The sequence below is a fragment of the Trichomycterus rosablanca genome, chromosome 12 (assembly GCF_030014385.1).
Source record: "Trichomycterus rosablanca isolate fTriRos1 chromosome 12, fTriRos1.hap1, whole genome shotgun sequence".
NCBI lineage: Eukaryota > Metazoa > Chordata > Actinopteri > Siluriformes > Trichomycteridae > Trichomycterus > Trichomycterus rosablanca.
Genome location: NC_085999.1, coordinates 10,279,944 through 10,297,205, shown reverse-complemented (window position 1 = coordinate 10,297,205; position 17,262 = coordinate 10,279,944). Strand labels below are relative to the sequence as shown.

The following is a 17,262-nucleotide window of genomic DNA, read 5'->3' as shown; positions in this document are numbered from 1 at the left end:
GCTGAATAAAAGAGTTACTTGTCATCGGTTCAATATGTGACGTTAGCACCATCTTCCGGACGAGGAGCGTCAGTGAGTAAAAATAATAACGATTTAAAACTACAATTTATATGAATTAAAAGCAAACTGTAAATTAACGGTGTTACAAATCACTGTGTAACTCCTAAGTTTGTGTAAGTTTGTGTAAAAGCAAGGCACAGTGTGACATCCCAGCACTTACAAAAACTACTACAGTGCTAAGCTAACACCTCACCTTTGTGGAACAACAATAGTTTACTAAATGTAAGTGAGTAATTTATAAGCCAGGCATTGGATGTCGTTTTTCTTGTAGTAATTATTAAAACGGCTGAGGCGCTGTAGTATCTGTGAAAGCAAATAGAGATTTTTAACCACCTTAAGGGATGTTTTAGCCGGACATTAACACCACATGATCTTTCAACAAACTGACGCCAACCAACCAATTTCACTCAACCTCAAAATGCAGCTCAGCAGTTGATGTAATAAAATATTAATTGAAAGCTCCCCAACACCACCACCAATTTCCCACTTTTAGGTCCCTGCTCAAGGCCCTTTAAACTCAACTGCTTACATTCTGTTCAGTTCACAATGTAACTTTGTGTAAAAGCATCCACTAAATGCTTAAATGTAAATGCACAGAAGTGCAAGAACTTCAAACTCACATGGAATTCTGTTTAATTATTGCAATAAATATCAGTAAAAGAAAGGATTCATTTAAATGTTAGATCATTTTAATAATTTAATTGTGTTGTTTTTAATTTACTTTAATTACTTTTATTTACTTTATCTCCACAATATAATTTAAAAATAGACAATAAAAAACAACATATTCATCCTGTACGCTAACCCCTTACATCATTATTTCCTCTGTACCCTCGTGTTTGTTTAGTCAAGTCAATTTTATTTATATAGCGCTTTTTACAATGGACATTGTTACAAAGGACTAACAGACCAAAAACCCCTGTTGAGCAAGCCGAGGGTGACAGTGGCTAGGAAAAACTCCCTTAAAAAACCTTGAGAAGAACCAGACTCAGCAGGGACCCCCATCCTCCTTGGGTGGCCTGGAGGATAATTTAAATTTACACAGAATTTAAACAGAATTTACACACATACATACACAATATTAAATTGAACTAAAAGTTATTACTAAGCATAATTGGAGTTCTTCAATTGGGTTTAAACCACTAATATACTAAAAGTTGCTAGATGAGTTGCTCACCCCTTTCCCATTGCTTGTATGTTTACTGATTCACTGTCTGTCATTGGTAAAAAGTACCAATTGCTGGCATACTGCCTTTTCTTTAGTGGTTAAGCTTGATGGTATGCTATTACAACATGACTTCTGTCTTTTGGGAATCACACAAGGGAAGTTGTTAGCCAGTGACAAAGTGGTCCCAATTCAAGATTTTTCTAAGTACCTTAAAACTAATTTTATTCATAACCTCTATTATTACCCAGATCAATAAAGTGGTTCACACCAAAAACCATTAACTGTTAATATGCATTTATTTATTTAGAAAGCTTTTCTTGTTTATGTGTTCTTACCTTCAACCAGTCAAATTTACAAACACTGCAATTAGCATCAGAAATGTAAGAGAGCGTGTCATGGGTGACTCAAACATTTCAGATTTTCCAGCTTACCAGTAACTTACAGAATGTTAACTCATTGCAGGGCAACCATAAGTTAACACAGCAGTAAACAAAGGAGCCGCTTTCCTCCCCTTCACCCAGTGAAGGCTTAACCACACATTTAGGAGCTGGAAGTCTCCCCGTGACTGAGGTACAAAACGGAACATTCTATCTTTTAGTGCCTCTAGTCTCTAAGAAGTTAAGGATGTTCTTGTTGTGTTTATGTGCATTTCCTCAGGGTGCTCCAGTTTTTTTTACCACCTCCTTAAAATGCAGAAGTTTGTATCATTGAAGCACTCTTCCAATGTGTTTCCACCTAGTGTCCAGTGTTTCCACTGTGCATTGCAACCCTAATCAATGAAATCATGTTCAATGAAAATGAATACATTCTGTTGTACCTCATTGTTCTTTCCATTTAGTTGAATTTAATGTGATTTGCAAAATGTCAATACAAAAATAGGTCTATTTTATGCCAGCATTTGGTCTTACTGACCAACAGTTTTTTTTTACAGTTGTTTAAAAAGGGTCAACAGTTAATGAGTTTAATTGTTAACATTAAGGTGTGTAATTACCAGCTCCCTCTATGAGTCTGTGAGTTTGTGAACATTTAGTGTATAATAATGGGAAATTTTTCAGCACAGGACACTATGAGCAGTGATTCACTGTAAAAAACAAAAACAAAATAGCAGCTGGTTTTTATCATAATTCATGGGTCCTTGTTTGATATTAAACTATTTATACATGACAAACTAATGGAAATTGTAGATTATACATAAATGACAATATAAGTTATAATGAAATGTATGTGAGCGCCTCTAAACATTTAGTTTTACTGGTAAAAACAAATTAATGCAAGCAGTTATATTTCTGTAGCCTGAAAAGTCTGTGAGAGCATGTGAGACTCTGGAATGTCTCACATATGATAACAATCTGCTGTTAAAATATTAAGCCAAGAGTGAATAGAACATAAATTATATTAAGCCTACCATCCTATTTATTTATGTTTGCCTCCTGAATGGGTGTTGGTTCCCTCTATGTAGCAATACCTGATACTGCTTTTCTTGGAGGAGCTGTTATTAAGTGATGGAACATCTGGAGTACATTCAACTCAGTTTGTGATATAAAGTGTCGTGTTGCAGCAGCTGGTAAATTGGGTGTCTCACACAACCTCTCAGCCTGGGTTTCATCATCATGTCTGTGAGAAGTTTTACATGATTTCTGGTGTCCAGGTACTCTTTACCTCATACAAAAAGCATATAACATATATGACATATCCTTTTAAGATTTATCACAATTCAACAGGGCTCTGCCTAACTCAGATTAGCTTTTATAATTTCAGTCAGTTAAATGTAGTCCATCATACAATTCAACTAGAATTAAAACATTCATATCTCAGGTTTATTTTTATGTAGCCATTTTATACAGAAATATAGGGTTAATTTGCCCTATAATAAAAAAAAAAAAGATAAACATACCAGGGAGAGGGAAAGAGAGAGACTCCAGTGGTGGGGTTTGAACCGGTAACCTTCTGATTACTGGTCCAGTACCTTAACCACAACTGGCTACAACTGCCAAGCTTTACTTATCCCAAGGGCAGCACGGTGGCTAAGTGGGTAGCACTGTCACAGCGAGAAGGTCCTGGGTTCGATCCCCAGGTGGGGCGGTCCGGGTCCTTTCTGTGTGGTTTGCATGTTCTCCCCGTGTCTGCGTGGGTTTCCTCCGGGTGCTCCGGTTTCCTAGCACAGTCCAAAGACATGCAAGTGAGTTTGATATAACTTTGTGTGAACTGATGAATCTTGTGTATTGAGTAACTACCGTTTCTGTCATGAATGTAACCAAAAGTGTAAAACATGATGTTAAAATCCTAACAAACAAACGTATCCCAAATTTCAAAATACAGCAGGTTTAACTTGTCTTATGATTGTAGATGAACAGGGCAAAGATGTGATTCTAATTCTACATTTTTGTTGCATTTTTTACTACACTGTGCCAACTAACCCTGCTTTACCTTTCTGTGTTTTTATGTTCTTTGTTTATGTAGTTTGTTATATTTTCTTACTTTTTAAATATATTTTTAACGTTTTCCACAGATAAAACCGCGTTGGTCGGTGAGTTTATTGGCTCAGTTTTATTAGTCTGTGCTGCTGCTGTAAGTTTGTGCAGCATGTTGAACGTGAGCACTGAGCTGGCTCCTCCCCCCGCGCGTGCTCTCAGCTCAGCAGCTATATAAAGATGAGTAACTGCAGCTAGGGGATGTTCGTTCACCAGTGGTGAGGTCAGTCTGGCTGGTCAGTGTACAGCTGTGCGGGGCTGAGGATGCTACTCATTCACATTATAACCGCTTTACTTGCATTAGTATGCGTCTTACAGGAAACACAGGCATGGGGATACAAGAACGGAATACTTCACAACTCTATATGGCTCGGTAATTCTTTTTTTTATTATTGTTATTAATCTGTAATTGTTTAAAAGTTTGTGCTTCCAGAAATACTGAAGAAGCTGAAATTTAGTTTAAAGAGATGATTATGTTACTTTACACATACAGTCAAAAGCTAATTAGGTAACAAGGGAGGTGTTCTTATTTCTTTGAACTTTTGTGATTTATCTTTATTTTGTACTTTTACATTTATTAAAAGTTCCACTACTGTATAGTAACTCTACTATTACAAGCTCTACTACATTATGTTCAAATTTCCAGATTAAAAATACATGAAAATAGGACATTGATCAACAGTTAAGTACTAAACTAGTAATTGTAAAGTCACTATTATTATTTATTAATTTCTCTTACTTAAAACACTGATGTGTTCATATTGTAATGATATTAAAAATATCAGAAGAGGCACATGAATTATGGTATTAAACTGTTCCAAACAATTCTTAATGGATAGTTCTATAATATTTTTTTTATAATAATAAAATCAGTTCCTTGTTGTACCAACAAAATTGTTAAGACACCAAATACCTTCTAAAAAACCTTTCTGGCCCATTTTAGAATATAAGGTAAAATTATAGTATTGTATTAACCTGTTCTGTACATGACACTTTATAATTCCTTGATTCATTGTTTTTACTGACTTGGCGTCAAATTCATAGCACTATAAATCTAATTATTTATCCAGTTATTCATGTCTAGGGCAGTCTAGAGCAGCCAGCCCTGACGTTTTTGGAATAGTACAGTGTGTGTTTGTATGTGTTTTTGTTGACAACCCTAGGAGACAGACATTTATGACGGTCTTAGTGCTTACAGGCCATCCTGCATTTGACGATTGTAAAATCTGGGAAATTACTTCACTATGTTTTAAGCAACCATAATGCTTCATTAAAAAAACAGTAATTCACTGGTAATTTCCTCAGAACATTTGAGTCATTCAACATCAGTGCCCCTCAATACACTGAAAGTCAAAATTAATCCATTTATTTAAAAATTACACTTTGTATTTTTCAATTTCACTACACAAACTTTGAGTTTTTGGGGCTATAGTGTATATTATATGTGCTGTTTTATGTTTCACTTTATATGTCAGTCTTTTTCTAAAAAGCACAAATGGAAAACAGAAACTGTTTGGTACACCACAGAAGTGTAGATGTCTTATAGATAGAAGATAAGATCTTATGGAAGAAATATTGATTGGAAATTAGTATTGAGAAATGAGGTCCAGCTTTTACTGGGTCATGTTTGTGAAATTGTAAAATAAGTGGCCAGCATAAAAAAAAAATATATTTTTTGTTTAAAAAGCTGCTTATTCAAAATTCTAACTAATTCTAGTAAAAACTCTTTAGATTATTTTTTTATTGCTTTAAACGGTTACCTGTCACCCAAGAATTTTAAAGAGCATCTGGCTTTTTGGTACATTGACCAGAGCAAGCTGGATCAACTTGTAGGCTGACCAATCAGCTGATGCTGATAACAGCACTGACTGAGATGTGTTTTTCCTTGCAGAACAAGCTGCTGGTGTGTACCATCGGGAATCTCGCAAAGGAAGATACCAGCTAACTTTTAAGGAGGCCAAGGCTGTTTGCAAGTTTGAGGGGGGATCACTAGCAACTTATGATCAACTGGAAGCTGCAAGACAAATAGGTCTGTTTTTCCAGCTTTGGCACTTGTTAGATGGCAGTAGAAGTTGAAATCTGTGCAGGTTCAACAACTGTTACCAAGATTTACATTTAAAAACACATGGAACAGAAAAAAAGCTTAAATAGATGCTAAATATTTAGCTCCATATAATTGCTGAATACTGTATGTTATTTGTTGTGATAAAACTACAGCTGTTATATTTTAAATTTGATTTTCAGTTTTGACTCTAAACACAATCACCGTTTGGTCTTTTACATATGTGTGGACACTTTAAGGAGGTCTACAACTCTGACTTTCACTTTAAAGCCTTCTAATTGTACCAGCATGGTTTAGAACACTGTAGAGCATTGTTCCCCGTACCCCAAACAATCACACAGAACATTTCCATCAGTTACCAGTTTTCCTAGAAGCTGTGTGTAACTTGAAATGTTTGGTTTATGTGGTTGAACACAATGTGTTTTATGAAATGGTTACTTTATAAATAATATTGTACATACATTAATATATTAGTCAGTATGCTTCAGAAGTTAAACTCAAATTTTTGGGGCCAGATTTTAGTTCAGTTATGGACAACTCTCCAGGAAAACACTATCTACTGACTTAGTACCTAAAACACATAATAATAATAGATAGATGGATGGATGGATGGATGGATGGATAGATTTCAGAAACTATCATGCTATCATGATGGACATAGCCACATGGGCTCGGGAATACCTGTGAAAATTATTGTCACTTAACACAGGTGCCACTACATCATGAAATGCATCTTTTTTTCACAGGAACTCATGTTCATTACAGCAGGATAATTCCAGGCTCTATTCAAAGCATGGCTTTGTAGACATAGAGTGCGTGTGCTTGACTGGCTCACTTGCAGTCCAGATCTGTCTCCTATTGAAAATGTGTGACATGAGTAGTAGAATTGGACAACAGTGACCTAGGACTGTTGAGCAGCTTAAGTGTTGTACATACCAACAAAGGGCAAAAATTCCACAATGATTAAAAAGTATAATTAAAAGATTTGAGCCAGTGATAAACATGCCTCTGTCACAGCTTTTTTGAGTGAGTTGCTGGCATACATTTCTAAATTTGTTTATATTTACAAATAGAATTAAGTTTTACATTGAAAACACAACTTTTATTTCTCCTTTTGTCTGTTAACTAAGGGTTCAAGTGAATTAACACTTTACAGATTTGAGCTTTTATTGCATTTTTTTAGAAATTGTCCCAACATTTCTTGAAATGGGCTTTGTAAATACAAATTTACATTTTTCTATAGACAGAGTGTGAGCTGGCACCCTTGGGTAAAATAGATAAATTAAATATATTCTTTGTGGTCAATTACTTAAATGTAAAACTGACAAATTGGGTTAGAAATTCTTATGAACACAGTGTAACTGACACATTCTCCAGATGTAACAAACCTTTTTCCACAAGACTCAGTTGAGCCCCACAGTTTTTGGGCCACCAAGCCTTCAAATCTACAACTAGATACGATATCCAACAAAAGATTTAAAAGACTTGCCTTTCCATTATCTAACCATCTTTATGTAAACATCTGAAGTCTGCTGGATCTTTCAGTGACCCACAGTGAGGTAATATAAACTAGAGCTTTATAGCAGTAAACACTAAGGATGAGTTTGGTTATACTGTTAATTATAGTGGAAAACCTGTGATGTGATGTTTTTTGTCTGTTTAGGATCTTGGGAACCTTGTTAGGATACATTTTTATTTTAAATGAAGCAGAAGCCTTGTTGTTGTTGAAACACACAGCAGGACTTTTATTAAAAACATGCATCCAAATCCAAACAAAACACTCCGGAAATTGTCATTTTTCCCTGACCTGAACAATGCTGTAAACATGTGGGGTAAGACAAAAAGGGATTATGTATTGGGGAGTTCTCTAAAATAGCTTGCTATGAATCTTATTAGGTATTAAAAATGCTTTCATGAAGAAAAGGGAGATTGCACCCTTTATATTTTTTGTAATGAATGAACCTCATTTAAAAGTAAGATTTCTCTTACATGTTCAGTATGAGATTGCTCAGTGTGAGATAATTAACCACAAAGACATTTTTTCATAACATTTATTTTATACATATACATATTTTCCAAAAGTGCTCAGCTCGATGAAAAAACAAACAAACAAATGACTTAATATAGTATGTTCAACTTGCTACTTTCTAAAGACTAAATAGATGCTCATTTCTGCCAATGTGTGTAGTCTATACAGGACAAATGTGTTGGGGCACCCCTTCTAAATATCAAATTGTTGAATTTATATGCTTCCAACTTTGCAGAAACAGTTTAAGGAAGGCCCTTTCCTGTTCCATCATGACCGTGCCAGCTCCTAAATGAACTGCAACATCAGACATTTGGAATGACTAACATCAGTGCCCAACTATAGAAATGCTTGTTTACCGAATTGGCACAAATTCCCACAGACATACTTTAAAGTCTTGTAAGAAGCCTTCTCAAAACAGTGGCTGTTGTTATAGCTGAAATGATCACATACAGGTCACTCTATTTTAAAACCATTTGTTATTTGTTTTTGAAATGTGATGTCCAACAAGCTCATGGTCAGGTGTCTAAGTACTTTTGGCCATATAGTGTATAAGGCAGGATCTTATTAAGAATTTTTTGTTTTCCCATAGGTTTCCATGTGTGTGCAGCTGGATGGTTTGATAAAGGGCGTGTGGGATATCCCATTGTCAAAGCTGGCTCCAATTGTGGCTTTGGGAAGATTGGAATTGTGGATTATGGTTACCGGCTAAACAAAAGTGAAAAGTGGGATGTCTACTGCTACAACCCTAAGTGTGAGTAAGACCAGGACAGATGGTAATGAAATAATTCTGGCATGATTCTAAATCTCCATTGTGACGTTTGTTTTGTTAAGGGAATGGTCCAAATGAGTTTCTGACTAGACAATACGTTAGTTGGTGGGTTGGTGTGCTGCCCAGACAGTAAATGCAGTAACCACTGGCAAAAAATCCAGTCACTGTGGGTAATTAACTTTCTAAACAGATTTTTTAAACATACTGAATCACACATTTGATGTTGTCTCTGGAGAAAAATTGGTAAGCTTAATGTCAGCCAACTATGAAAGCATGCTGATTTGTAATCTCCACTGAGACTCAAACAGATGAGACCATAACCCAAGGAAAATGTGATAACTGTTTTATTATACCATGAGTAAAAGGTTTTAATACTGGGCAGTGTCATTTACAGTTAGACTCAACCCATCTTGATCTCAGAACATACATAATACACAAAATAACAATTTACTTTTAATTTCCGTTGATTAAGAATCTTTGTAACCTAGATGCAAAGTCATAAGCATCATACGAAAGGTAAAGAAAGACAACATTATCACGATTAGACTTTACCACAGACTGGGCTGAAATATGATGCACTCTAATCACATCTTATGCTTTCCACTTGTTGTAACTTAGAAATAATTTTAAATAAATGTATTGTTTAATTTTAATTCATTTAAATTATCATTCAGGCCACCCAAAGAGAATAGATGTCCATGTTGAGTCTGGTTCCTTTTAAGGTTTCTTCCTTGTAATTTTAAGGGTGTTTTTCCTTGCCACTGTCACTCTTGGCTTGCTCAGGGGGGTTTTAGTTTTGGTCCTGGATTCTGTAAAGTTGCTTTGAGACAATGTATATTGTCAAATAATCTATACAAATAAATTTGACTTGACTTGAGCATTTGGATGGAGGGTTAACACCAAAAAGTTGAGCTTACGTCTATACTTTCACAAATGAAAATAATGTGTAAGGTAACAATGTAACTGAAAGTTGTAAGTTATAAAATCTAGTTTACTAAGTGAAAAAAGGTCATTTTCCTCCTGTAAGTATTCAGTTTAACTTTTAAATGTTTTGCAGCAAAAGAGTGTGGAGGTGTGCATACAGACCAGGAGAAGATTTTACAGTCACCTAGTTATCCAGATGAGTACCCCGACGATCAGATTTGCTACTGGCACATCCGTGTGCGTTATGGCCAAAAGATTCACCTGCAATTCCTCGACTTTGACATAGAGGATGACACAGACTGTATCAGTGATTATCTGGAAATTTATGACAGTTATGATGATGTCTCAGGTTTTTCTGGAAGGTATGAAGTCCACTATTTTTTAGCAGGTTAAGAGGTCTTGAGCTTCTTATGAGCTTATTTTGTACCATTTGTTTTGTGCATTTTTTTAACAAACACTAATCTTTTTATTTCTTTGTAGGTTCTGTGGGGATGATCTACCTGAAGACTTTATTAGCGCAGGTACTAGTTTTCCTGATTCTGTCAGTATCGTACTTACACAGATTACCTGTCAGTTGTTGGCAGATCATTTTGAGAATCACTGTTCTGATTTGTGTTTATAAATGCACAGTTACACTAGTTAGTTTAATTTTAAAGTACCCCAAAGTGGTAGTTTTAACTGTTAATTGTTAATTGTATTAGTCCAAGCTAATGAAACAAATGTCAGAAAAAAATCTTTACATTATTTGTAAACATTCATGATTTTTTACTAAATTCATATTAACATGTTTTACCACATATTTAAATTATGTGTAATTTTTTCTTTTCTTTTACACAATTACAATGCCCATCATTTCACACACAAAAACATACTTTTTGAAAGACGATACACCATATATGACAGAAAATGTAGCTAAAACTGAGTTATCAGCACCTAGAATTTAACTTTTTGATTTCTTCTTGAAAATCTAAACGTTTTGGTCTTTAATTTCAGTCACTATTAGTAAAGTAAATTAGCTGGGCAAAATTGCTCCTGGTTGTAATCAAGTGAGTAATTCTGTATTGCTCTGCCAATATACACCGTATCCAGGATGTGTTCTTGCCTTGCATCCATTTTTCTGCAAATTGTGGTGCACATAATCTTTTTATTTGCTGAATGTAACATTTGCTGCATGTTTAAGGCATGTAATTGTGCATTAATAAATGCAGAAGTTCACTTAATGAACATTTTTTTAACTTTAAAATTGGCAATACTTCCCTGCTTGTTGGGTATGAGAAGTGAGTAGTGAGCTTTGGTTGCATAATATTGAATTTCACAGCATCTATGTAATTCTGACGTAAGATACCCAGATTTTGTGTGCATACTGAGTATTACATGCTGGTTCTAGGCAGTCTTTGATGATATATACAATAAACTTGCACAATCAACTGACAGTTATTTACTTTGCGTACTTAGCTTTACATACTTAGCTAAATTACCTATAATTGCTATGGATAATAAAGCAGCTAGTTGGATGTTGCATGGCAGAGTGGTAATTATAAGTTTGTCACTAATATTGTTCTCATCTATATATTCTCAGGTAACGTGATGACACTGAAGTTCCTTACAGATTCCTCTGTCTCTGCTGGAGGTTTCAGACTACAATACACCGCTAGATTCCACTCAACTGTCCGACCATGACACAAACACCTTTACTTAATCATTTGTGAAATAATGCTTCTTTTCAGGTTTTTTTTTACCATATAAAACACATATTGTGTTAAAATTTGTACTCTATTTTATATTTTAATGCTGTATCCTGTCTCTCTGCATTCTGCTGTAAGCTGCAGTCATAAAAAGTAAATGACAGGTGATTAAACAACAGTTGTATTTGTTTAATGAGAATTAACTACTGGTCATGGTCATGTGACTAGCTGCAATATGAAACAGTGTTATTTAAAAGTTTCTGTATCTGGCACAAATGTAGCAGACCAGCTGGTTTGGTGTTTGACATTAATTCATGTTATACATACAGGATGCACTGTAATTCCAGTGAAACATGTATGTGGTTTTAATACCCTCAAGCATTAGACATAAATGGTTTTGCTCAAAATTGAAATCATTTATTTGAAATTATTTATATGATAGAATCAGTGGAACAAGATTTGTATTTTCACATTTTTATGGAAATGCACTGTATTTTATGAAATTGTGTATGTATTGTTGCAATAAGAAATCTTCTACACTCACATCATGTATGGTATTATGGTGCTGTGTATATAATTAAATGAAAATATACACAAAACAGAGGAAGAAGATTTATTAATACAGTGGTGTTCAAAAAAATAGCAGTCCAACACCATTAACTTGATAAATCACTGTTTTTAGTAGAAATGCTATTTCTACATAGCAAAAAAATTACTTAAAAGTGTAGTAGAGTAATGAAAACAAAACAAACCCAACAATTAGGACATGCATACCGCTCATTCTGAGTAATCGAAGCATGGATTGAAAGGGGCTTGTTCAAAATAATAGCAGTGAGGAGTTCAATTGGTGAAGTCATTCATTCTGCAGAAGAATGGGTGTCAATTTTGGCCCTTATTTAAGGTAGGAGGGGGGCAAATGTTGCACAGGTTGGTCATAGCACATTTCCTTCTGAAATACTGGGTAAAATGAGTTGTTCCAGACATTGTTCTGATGAACAGCGTACTTTGATTAAAAAGTTGATTGTAGAGGGAAAAACATACAGAGAAGTGCAGCAAATGATAGGCTGCTCAGCTAAAATGATCTCAAATGCCTTGAAGTGACAACCAAAACCTGAAAAACGCAGAAGGAAGCGTGGAACTACTGTTTGACTGGATCAAAGAATAGCCAAAATGGGAAAGGCTCAGCCAATAATCACCTCCAGAAAGATCAAGGAACATCTGAAGTTACCAGTGAGTACAGAAGATGATTAAGTGAAGCCAATTTACCAGCAAGAACTCCTTGCAGTGTCCTGAGTGGGTTCAAATTTCCCAAAGAACACATTGACTGGTCCAAAGAGAAATGGCTCAACATTTTGTGGACTGATGAAAGCAAAATTGTTCTTTTTGGGTCTAGTGGTCGTAGACAGTATGTCAGACGACCCCCGAGCACTGAATTCAAGCCAGAGTGCACTGTGAAGACAGTAAAGCATGGCGGTAGAAAATGATGATATAGGGATGTTTTTCATACCATGGTGTTACGCCTATTTATCGCATACGAGGGATCATGGATCAGTGTAAATATATCAGAATACTTGAGGAGATCATGTTGCCCTATGTCAAAGAAGAAATGTCCTTAAAATGGGTGTTTCAACATGACAATGACCCAAAACATCTTGGTTACAGACAAACAAGATTGAGGTAATAGAGTGGCCAGCCCGATCCCCTGACTTCAATCCCATAGAGAACTTGTGGGCTGATATCTAAAGTGCGTTTTTTTTTTTGAGGCAAAACCCAAAAATGCAGAAGATGTAGTCTAATCATCCTGGGCTGGAATACCTGTTCAGAGGTGCCAGAAGTTGGTCGACTCCATGCAACACAGATCTCGGAAACAATTGTTATGCCACTAAATATTAGTTCAGTAATTTAAAGTAAAGTGAAACCTTAAAATTTTCAGTTTATAGATAGATTTGTTGAGTTTTTAATGAAAAATGCTGGCACTGCTATTTTTTTGAACAGCCTAATATTCATCTTAACTTTCTGTAAAGGATTAACACAAACTGGCTAAATTTTGTTAATGTTTTGATTTAGAATTGAAAGTGTAGTATTTTCAGTGCATTTGCATTTATGGAAATAAAAGTTATTATAATGATTTTGAGCTTTATTCACTTTTTTTAAATCACTGCTATTTTTTGAACACCACTGTACATACAAGCAATTCTGATCAATTTAGATTTTTTTAAAGAAACATCTAGTATTATTTAACCCCTGTCTCAGTACTCAATAGTACATTCTTATGTATCTTATGTATCCTTATGACCTGCCTACAAGCTTCTGACACCTCTCTAGTGAAATCTTCGCCCATTCTTCTTGTGCAAAAGCTTTCAGTGCAAAACTGTTTTCTTTAAATCCCACCAAGATTTTCTAGAAGATTTTAAGAGACTGAGAAGGCCACTCCAGGATATTCCAGGACTGATTCCATAACCAAGCTTTGGTAAGTGTGCTTGAGATCATTGTTTTTGCTGGAAAGTGCCAGTCCATTATGCCATTCAGACAGTCAAGATTGCCAGTTCTTGCAGCCAAAAAAGTTATGGATTTCTGTATTCATTTTACTTAAATGTCCCAAGTTTTTAAAAAAATAGGGTTTGTAGAGTACCAAAGCGGGCCGCATGGGTGGAGCGGGAAACAGTGCAGAACTTTGATCATTACTGAATTGCCACAGTTCAGTGAGAGATAGAATAATAGCTTTTAAAAGGTTTAATATTACACATGTTCATTGTCTAGTTTACCATTGCTGTATATGATTGTTTACAGTGTATGCTATCAGAATCTTTTGGAGATGCTGGACAGCCTTTCCTTCGATGAACTCCTCATGCTTTCATGGATGCACCCACTATTAGAAGTGGACACTAGTACATTAAGTACATAGAGTAATAGAAGTCAGCAAACCAAAAACCGTCCTGATGTAAATGATTGTTTACAGTACATGCTCTCAGAGTCTTGTGGAGATGCTATCACAACCTCTCCTTCAGTGCACTAGAAATGGACACTAGTACATTATGACACAGTTCTGTATTTGATGCATACTGCATTGTTTATTTGTTTATTAGGATTTTAACGTCATGTTTTACACTTTTGGTTACATTTGGTTACATGAACCCGGACCACCCCACCTGGGGATCGAACCCAGGACCTTCTTGCTGTGAGGCGACAGTGCTACCCACTTAGCCACCGTGCAGCCCTCATACTGCATTGTACTGTAGGGCACCTTGTAATGTAATGAGAACATAGAAATAAATACATGGGGTAACAGAAGTCAGCAAAGCAATACTGTGGAAGAAAAGTAAATAAAACAAGCCTGAAAGACCTATAAAAGACCACCACTAATGCAGCAGGGCAAACCAAAAACCGTCCTGATGTATATGATTGTTTACAGTACATGCTATCAGAATATTGTGGAGATGCTATCACAGCCTTTCCTTCAGTGGGCTAGAAATGGACACTAGTACATTAAGTATGACACAGTTCTGGATTTGATGCATACTGCATTGTACTGTAGGGCACTTTGTAATGCAATGAGAACATAGAAACAAATACATGGGGTAACAGAAGTCAGCAAAGCCATGCTGTGGAAAAAAAATAGATAAAAACAATCTTAAACAGGGCTATAAGACCACCACTAATGCAGCAGGACGAACCAAAAACCGTCCTGATGTATATGATTGTTTACAGTACATGCTATCAGAATGTTGTGGAGGTGCTATGACAGCCTCTCCTTCAGTGAACTCTCTATGCTTTCACAGGTACACGCGCCATTGGAAATGGACACTAGTACATTAAGTACGACACAATTTTGGATTTGATGCATACTGCATTGTACTTTAGGGCACCTTGTAATGTAATGAGAACATAGATATAAATACATGGGGTAACAGAAGTCAGCAAAGCAATGCTGTAAGAAAAAAAGTAGCTAAAAAAAGCTCAATCAGGGCTATAAAAGACCACCAATGCAGCAGGACAAACCAAAAACCATCATGATGTATATGATTGTTTACAGTACATGCTATCAGAGTCTTGTGGAGATGATATCACAACCTCTACTTACTCCTTACCAGAAATTAACACTATGATGCATACTACATTGTACTGTAGGGCACCTTGTAATGTAATGAGAACATAAAATTAAATATATGAGGTAACAGAAGTCAGCAAAGCAATGCTGTGGAAAAAAAGTAGATACAAAAAGCTTGAAAGAAGAAGTACAATTAAACAATTGGGGAGATACAATAAGTGCAATCACAATTCACAATTTAAAAATTACATTACTTAATTGTAATTTACTTGTAACTTATATGATTTTCCCCCCTTTGTAGATGCTTGATGTTTAAATTAGGTCTGGGTGGCCCTAATTCTTTAGTTGCTAATTTATCCTGATTACCACGACGACTGAATGGCATTTCCCTTAATGACACGATGGAGTTGCTCCAAACTGAGGTGATGGTAGTCATGGTGATGATATTGCAAAACCAGGTTACGTGTGACGCAAGCACGTAAGTGCGAGCCCTCCCGGAACCCATTCAGATTGTATTGCAGCACCTGCAGTAAAAAAAAAAAGCCTTAACATGAGAGTCTATAAGAGCAATCTGGGGCGATTTTCAGTCAGACTGAAATCGCCTTAAAAGGGGCGGTACTGTACGGAACACAACTCGACGCTGATTGGACTACGATATTCCGAGGCAAGACTGACTCCAGAACAGTCACAGCTGTGATAGAAAAAAAATTCTTCCCTTTGGTCCTTTGATGGTGCGTCACCCGATCGCCCTAAGGAACGAGGGCTCGTCCCTGTTTGGTTGCATTCATGACAGAAACAGTAGTTAGTCATTACACAAGATTCATCAATTTAGAAGGTTATATCGAACACAGTCATGGACAATTTAGTATCTCCAGTTCTCCTCACTTGCACGTCTTTGGACTGTGGGAGGAAACTGGAGCACCCGGAGTAAACCCACGCAGACACGGAGAGAACATGCAAACTCCACACAGAAAGGACCCAGACCGCCCCACCTGGGGCTCAAACCCAGGACCTTCTTGCTGTGAGGCGACAGTGCTACCCACTTAGCCACCGTGCCGCCCAGGACACCTTGTAATGTAATGACAGAATTAAATACACGGGGTAACAGAAGTCAGCAAAGCAATACTGTGGAAAAAATAGATAAAAACAAGCTTAAACAGGGCTATAAAAGACCACCACTAATGCAGCAGGACAAACCAAAAACCGTCCTGATGTATATGATTGTTTACAGTACATGCTCTCAGAGTCTTGTGGAGATGCTATGACAGCCTCTCCTTCAGTGAACTAGAAATGGATGCTAGTACATTATGTACGACACAATTTTGGATTTGATGCATACTTGTAATGTAATGACAACATAGAAATATGTACATGGGGTAACAAAAGTCAGCAAAGCAATGCTGTGGAAAAAAAGTAGTTAAAAACAAGCCTGAAAGACTTATAAAAGATGAAAACCAATGCAGCAGGACAAACCAAAAACCGTCATTTGTATTATTGTTTACAGTACATGCTCTCAGAATCTTGTGGCGATGCTATCACAGCCTCTCCTTACTCCTTACTAGATATGGACACTAGTACATTAAGTATGACACAGTTCTGTAGTTGATGCATGCTGCATTGTATTGTAGGGCACCTTGTAATGTAATGAGAACATAGGTATAAAAACACGGGGTAACAGAAGTCAGCAAAGCCATGCTGTGGAAAAAATAGATAAAAACAAGCTTAAACATAAACAGGGCTATAAAAGACCACCACTAATGCAGCAGGGTAAACCAAAAACATCCCGATGTATATGTATAGGGGCCAGTGATAGCTCAGTGGTTAAGGTACTGGACTAGTAAACAGAAGGTTGCCGGTTCAAGCCCCGCCACCACCAAGTTGCCACTGTTGGGTCCCTGAGCAAGGCCCTTAACCCTCAATTGCTCATTGTGTTCCGCTCAGTGTGTAAGTCGCTTTGGATAAAAGCGTCTGCTAAATGCTGAAAATGTAAATGAAATGTAAATATGATTGTTTACAGTATATGCTATCAGAATGTTGTGGAGATGC

At 36.3% G+C, this 17,262-nt stretch overlaps 1 protein-coding gene across 1 annotated transcript; it reads left to right on the top strand.

Annotated features, from left to right (window-relative positions):
- The first annotated feature begins 3,864 nt into the window (after positions 1-3,864).
- On the top strand, positions 3,865-11,644 carry tnfaip6 (tumor necrosis factor, alpha-induced protein 6). The gene is made up of 6 exons (XM_063006633.1): positions 3,865-4,072; positions 5,591-5,728; positions 8,380-8,541; positions 9,617-9,845; positions 9,964-10,004; positions 11,063-11,644. The coding sequence occupies exons 1-6, from the start codon at positions 3,964-3,966 to the stop codon at positions 11,161-11,163; spliced, it is 780 nt and encodes a 259-aa protein (XP_062862703.1). The 5' UTR covers positions 3,865-3,963; the 3' UTR covers positions 11,164-11,644.
- The last annotated feature ends 5,618 nt before the right edge of the window (positions 11,645-17,262 follow it).

Excerpts from the sequence above, each read along its gene's own strand:
- tnfaip6 (XM_063006633.1), top strand. The coding sequence starts at position 3,964 with ATGCTACTCATTCACATTATAACCGCTTTACTTGCATTAGTATGCGTC. Across the intron at positions 4,073-5,590 it reads TCACAACTCTATATGGCTCG|AACAAGCTGCTGGTGTGTAC; the intron begins GTAATTCTTTTT and ends TTTTCCTTGCAG. Across the intron at positions 5,729-8,379 it reads GGAAGCTGCAAGACAAATAG|GTTTCCATGTGTGTGCAGCT; the intron begins GTCTGTTTTTCC and ends GTTTTCCCATAG.